We start from the raw sequence: 6,630 nt of genomic DNA on the forward strand, positions 1-6,630 counted from the left end.
AAACAGTGACTGAGTCTAATTCTACACTGCTACAAAGTGAGTCAAGTTGTCAATAATAATCAGGGTAATTTCATTAAAATAATCCTCCTTGGAATTATCAGGCATTTAATAATCAGAGCAGAAATATTTTTCCTCTTCCAGGATTCTTAATGAAAGATAAAACCAGGAGTAAAAAGATGTAAACTCAACAAGCCAGAAGTGACACTTGTGTGACCACAAATTAGAGTTCCTGTTTTATTCTGTGTGACTGCAAATTAAAGTTACTACCGCACACGGCCGGGGGGATTGAGAAACTTCAACAGTTGGAAACAAATTACACGTGCTAACAGTTACACTCATTAGGAAATTCAGAATACTTTCAAAGAGAGAGTTATTTAGATGATGCATTCATTTAAACGCAGACGATGAATATCTCAGCCGCCTTCCTTTGCAGGATTCTGTGCCAAGCCCTTCCGAAGCCGGGGTTGATAAGGTCGACTCCAAGAAGAAAAGCAGCTCAAGTAGGAAATGGTATCCTCACATAGCCCAGAGAACCGGTGACGCACCAGGAGCTTGGAAAATATCCCATCGTTTACCTTGCTAGAAGCAGCTGGGTAGGGAAGAGGTCGTCCACGTGCACTATTGTTTTCCAGATATGTTTATTTTTAAGTTTTGCTTTGGTATCAATACCCTCAACCTCAACCTAACAGGAAGAGGGGGGATGGCAGCGCCACTGGTGGTATTTGGGTGCAACACAAGTTTAAAAAATAAAAACACAACCTTTTTTTTTTTAATTGCAGCATACTCGGTGCCCTCACCTCTCTCCTCCTCCACACCTCTGCCATCACCCCACGCAGCTCTCCGCCGCCGCCACCTCGAGTCCCCATGACAACCCCACCCCAGGGCGGGCCCCCCTCCGCCGACTCCCGGCCCTGCCAGCCACACTTGCTTGGCAAGGGGCGACTTTACCTGCCCTCGGCTTTCACTCCTGAGAGGCGGGCCAGGACCCCTCCGGGCGCGCGGGCCCAGTCCCGGCTGCAGACACGACCCTCACCAGTCGGGGACGTGTGGAAGGGCGGCCGGGCACGAGCTGAGGAGGTTCCACCCCCAAGCCCCAAAAGCCAAAGGAGTGACACGGGGCCGGGGCGCGACCCCAAATGGGGGACGGCGGCCCCGCGCCCCTCTCTGGGCTGCTAAGGGGAGCCGAGGGGCAGGCGCAGTGGGCGCGAAGGAACTCGTCCGTTTTCACAAACAACGACGCGTCACGGCGGCAGGAGATGCTGGGGCCGAAGCTCACCTTGAAGGGATTGTTGAGATCCGGGTCGGCAAACGGGTTACTGTCGAAATCCGACATCTCTCTGGCTCTCGGCGTCACCCACCCGACCCAGGCGCAGAGAGAGAGACGAGGCGAGGCCGCCGCCCCCCTGCGCGCTCACGTCGCCGCCGCCGAGCAGATCCGGGTGCAGCTCGCGGGCCACCCAGCCGGCCGCGCCACTGAGCATGCCCGGTGCGGCGGGCTCCTGGCCGCGGCGCCGCTCGCGTTCGCCATCCCGTTCCTCCGGGCCCGGATCCCACGCTCCGGGCTTTAGCTGCGACCGAGTAGGTAGTCGGGGCGAAGGAAACGGGAACTGAAAGCGATGAAAAGCGTTCCACACGCCACGAGCCCGCGGGATCCTCGGAGAGTGTGGAACGCTTCCCCTCCGCTCTCAGCCGGAGGCCGGCTGCGTCCAGCCGGGCTCGGTCTTCTGAACACCGATTTCAAATCAGCTCCCCGGGGCCCAGCGTCACTTAGGGAAGTGGTGGCATTTTGTGGGAAGGACGCACACTTGTCAGGTTGGAGGAGGCAGCCTGAGTCGTGGGCCGCGCACCCCGGGAGCAGTGCCGTTAGACCGTGGGACGCGGGCACTGGAGAGGCTACTGCACCGCCCTCCGCAAATTACCTCCCCGGGGCGGGGGCGCGGCCGCTGCTAAGGATTTTTGCATACCCCTGACCCCACCTGAGAATCCCGGCCTCCCATCTTCCGGTCTCTCTGACTCTAGGTTGCTGCTAAATCACGGAGAGCAGCCTTGGCGCTGCCGGTCCCAACTTGATCCAAGGAGCCTTGAGAAGGAGATGAGATTCAGTACCAGGGGCCGGCCGTGGCTCCCATCCTCCGGAATCTGCAAAATGGCTACTTCTTCAGAAATAATGGGGAGAGGGATGGCAAGAGGCCAGAGATCAAGGCCCTCGAGTATTAACTTGAGCATTTGGGCACAAAATAGACACTTTTGGATTTTCCCGTCTTTTCCAACACCGAGGATGAGATTATCAAAAGATGTGTTAAGAAATTAATTTGTTCCGGCCGGGCGCGGTGGCTTATGCCTGTAATCCCAACACTTTGGGAGGCCGAGGCGGGCGAATCACAAGGTCATGAGTTCGAAACCAGCCTGGCCAATATGGTGAAACCCCGTCTCTACTAAAAATACAGAAATTAGCCGGGAGTGGTGGCGGACGCCTGTAGTCCCAGCTACTCTGGAGGCTAAGGCAGGAGAATCGCTTGAATCCGGGAGGCGGAGGTCGCAGTGAGCCGAGACCGGGCCACTGCACTCCAGCCTGGGAGACAGAGCGAGACTCTGTCTCAAGAAAAAAAAAAAAAAAATCAATTTGTACCATTCCTTGCCCCACCCCGCCGAACTTATTGAAAGAGCATCGCTTTCCTCACTTTTCTCCTCTAACAGAAAAGCACTTAGATGAAGCTACAGGGAGCCAGAATTCTTTTGACTTGGTGGGTACCGGAGGACTGGAAGAATCTAGATTGAGTATTCCTTGGCCTTTGGGGAGCTTGCTCTATGCAAAGTCACCTAGGAGATGATACTTCCCCCACTGTGAAACACTAGCTAGAGATGATAGACAAAAAGCACATTTGTTGTAATCTCCCTTTGACGGGGTTCAGGTTGGGATAGATGTCGAAGCAGCTGCTTCTAGGTAGTCAACGAAGATGTCAACTAGTAAATGACAACAGACAAGGATGATCACAGCAGAGTTGTAAGATTCTAGATATCAAAAAGAGCAAGCAGTCTCTTATACTCACCATCGCATCCTCAGCAGCTGCCCAGTGCCCGGTTTTAACTTAGTGCTCAGTGTATGTGTCAGGTTTGAATCCCAATTCTGATACTACCTGTGCTACTCTCTTCACCTCTCTGAGTCTGTAAAGGATTATTTAAGAATTAAATGAAACAACATACAGAAAAGTGTCCTGCATGTATATTTAGTGCCTAACAAATATTGGTTGAACGTCAAAAGTGGCAAGGAGGCTCAGTATGTTCTTATACGCTTTGCCTCCCTTCTCCTGAGCAAGCATGTCCTTGCCCAGCTCATCTGCTTCTCTCACCACTTTTGCCCTCACTCCCTCCACCTGTCCTCCAAATGACTCAAAATAATCTGCACTATTTATTATGCATCTACTATGTTCCAAGACAATGAGGATCAGCTGAGCCCTCATTGCAGGATGGAAATTTCCAACTATGTTCTGTTTACAGCTAATGATATTTGCACCTAACGCAAAGGTTTACAGACTTTACTGTTATAGAATCATTTGGAATACCTGTTGAAGATGCAGATACCCACCTTACCATACCTCCTATTGCTAAGATTACGCTTGAAAGGATCTGAGGTAGGGGCTCTGGATCTGCATTTTTTATTTTTTACATCTCTATACATTATTTTACATAAATGTATAAATGGAGTCATGACATACATATTGAATTTTTCACTTACAAAAATTTTTATTCCGTGTATTCCCTCTTCTCTTCCCCTACATTAACAACCTAGTACATTTCTTTAAATATTCTTGTAATAGTGTATATCTGCACTTACATAAAATAACATGTAATTGTATAAAAACAATACATATTCATGCAGATATGCATACACTCTAATACTGAGCTTTGGCATTGTCTTGAAAAAGATCATATGCATATTTTTCTGCAGCTGTTTTTCTCAATACGTATGGCAGAGTTTCTCAGCAAGATGTGCATTGTCAGAGAGACAGTCTTAAGATTTCTTCCCCTAGTATGCCACATAAATATTATCACTTTTTATGTGTAGCATGCCTATAGAGTGAAAAGGGAAGCATGGCCTAATGGAAACCATATATCTAATTCATTATTCTTAACAACTGCAAAAATCAGCATATGTAAAGGATCTCAGGTGATTTTTTTTTTTTTTTTTTTTTTTTTTTGAGACCGAGTCTTACTCTGTCACCCAGGCTGGAGTACAGTGGCACAATCGTGGCTCACTACAACCTCCACCTCCCTTGTTTAAGCAATTCTCCTGCCTCAGCCTCCCGAATATCTGGGATTACAGGCATGCACCACCACACCCGGCTAATTTTTGTATTTTTAGTAGAGATAGGGTTTCACTTTGTTTGCCAGGCTGGTCTCGAACTCCTGACCTCAAATGATCCAGGCCACCTCTGCCTCCCAAAGTGCTGGGATTACAGGCATGAGCCACCATGCTTGGCCAACCTGAGATGACTTTGGTGGTGGCTGATCACACTTTTAGGAACACTGATATGAGGACATGCAGACATATGGTCCATGGGTGAGGGTCTTAATCTGTTTGTGTTGCTATAAAGGAATACGGGAGGCTGGATAATGTATGAAGAAAAGAGGTTTATTTGACTCATGGTTCTGCAGGCTGTCAGCTTCAGATGAGGGCCTTATGCTGCTTCCACTCATGGCAGAAGGCAAAGGGGAGCCTTCGTGCAGAGATCACATGGCTACCGTGCAAGATGGGGCATCAGGGGAGAGAAAGGGAGAAGATGACTCTCGGCTCTTTTCAACAACCTGTTCTCAAGGATGAGAACTCACTCTCAGGAGAATAGCACCAAGCCATTTGTTAGGAATTCATCCATATGGCCCAAACACCTCCCACCAGGCCCCAACTCCAGCACTGGGACTCATATTTCAACATGACACTTTGCAGGTCCAAAGCCATACCCAAACCATAGCAGGGAGCTTATTAATTCATTAGCCTCCATGAAATTTAGAATTATAGAATGTGCGAGCTGAGAAGGAACCTCAGCCTCTCTCATGATTGAAGAAACTGGAGTTTGGACAGGTTAAGTAATTTGTCTCAGACACCAAGGAAGTGAATGGGGAAACAGGGAACAGAACTCAGGTCTCTTGACTAATGTTTTAGACATTAAATAAATAGGTTATTAAATGAATAGAATTATTCTATGTGAATAATTTCATATAGAAGGAAGAAATGCTATGTGCAAGGTAGAGAGAAATTATACAAGAAGCCTCATTTGGTGCAGGAGTTCATTTTACGGAAGGTACCTCCTAAATCTGGTAGAACAAAGACTCAAAACCAGTCTATGCCCTCTCTCCTGCAAACCAACCGTCTGATCTTGAACATATCAACTCACCTTTCTAACCAGAGTTTCTACTCTAGTACATCATTCAAGTATTTCTTGAGCAACTAAAACAGTGATGTTGTGGATAAAGCAGTAAACCAGGTATAAAGGGTAAGGCCTGCTCCAGAAAACTTCCTAAAAGGCCTAGAACATGGCTAAAGAATATCTCAGATCCTTTGGACAGTTCTAATGTTCTGTTAATCTGGGACAGTGGCTCACTCCTCCCTAACCCTGTCTCTTTTCCCCTCAGAGTTTGCCTCACATCATCATCATGCTGCTTCTCCTCAGACTGACACATTTAATTGGTGAACCTATTGAGCAGGGTCTAGAGTCTGAATTCCTTGTTTTCTAAACTGCCTAGCTTATAGCTGGGGAATGCTAGGAAAATGCCAAGTTAGATATTTACATTTCTTGCCTCAAAAGGTTCACTGGATTCTGGGTTCACTGATGGGTTAGAACTGAAATCCATCATCTCTTACAGTGGGTCTAGTCTCCAGATTTGCTGCTGTGTCTGCTGATACCCTCGACGCCCCAGCACCAGCCTATCTGGCTCCCTATTCTGCCACTGGCTACATTTTCAGGCAATAACAGAGGAGATGCAGGCATTGTGTGGTAGGCCAAATAATCCTCCCCTCCCCCAAAGATGTCCATGCTATAATCCCTAGAATCTGTAAATATGTTATCTTACACGGCAAAAGAGACTTTGCAGGTGAAATTAAGGTTAAGAACCTTGAGAGGAGGGGATTATCCTGGATTATTCAAGTAGGCCCAATGTAATCACGAGTCCTTAAAAGTGGAAGAGGAAAGCAGAAGAGTTGCTGACTTTGAAGATTGAGGAAGGGGTTCTTAAACTAGGGCATGTGAGTGGCTTCTGAAGCTGGAAAGAACCCTCAGCTGACAGCCACCAAGGAAACAGAGACTTCAGTCTTACAGACTCAAGGAACTACATTCTACCAATCATCAATGTACAAGGAAATAGATTTTCCCTCGAGCCTCCAGAAAGGAACCTAGCCTTGCTGACACTTTGATTTTAGACTGGTGAAATTCATGCTGAACTTATGACCTACAGAGTTGTAAAATAAATAAATAAATTTCTTGATTGTGCAGATTATTTTGTTAAAAAAAGAAAAAAAACAAATTTTTGTATTAAGATGCTAAATTGGTAGTAATTTGTTTCAGCAGACAGAAAATCTAATACAGATGCTTCTTGATTTACAATGGGGCTATACCCTGATAATCCCCATCGTAA

The 6,630-nt window shown here is 47.2% G+C and overlaps 1 protein-coding gene across 1 annotated transcript in view; it reads right to left on the reverse strand.

Annotated features, from left to right (window-relative positions):
* SCAMP1 (secretory carrier membrane protein 1) overlaps positions 1–3,198 on the reverse strand; it is a 121,042-nt gene extending 117,844 nt beyond the window's left edge. The window contains exon 1 of the mRNA XM_004058654.4: positions 1,277–3,198. Coding sequence (XP_004058702.1) covers positions 1,277–1,333 — 57 coding nt within the window. The 5' untranslated portion in view covers positions 1,334–3,198. The remainder of the gene's footprint in view (positions 1–1,276) is intronic.
* Positions 3,199–6,630: the final 3,432 nt, after the last annotated feature.

This window comes from Gorilla gorilla, chromosome 19 (assembly GCF_029281585.2).
Source record: "Gorilla gorilla gorilla isolate KB3781 chromosome 19, NHGRI_mGorGor1-v2.1_pri, whole genome shotgun sequence".
NCBI lineage: Eukaryota > Metazoa > Chordata > Mammalia > Primates > Hominidae > Gorilla > Gorilla gorilla.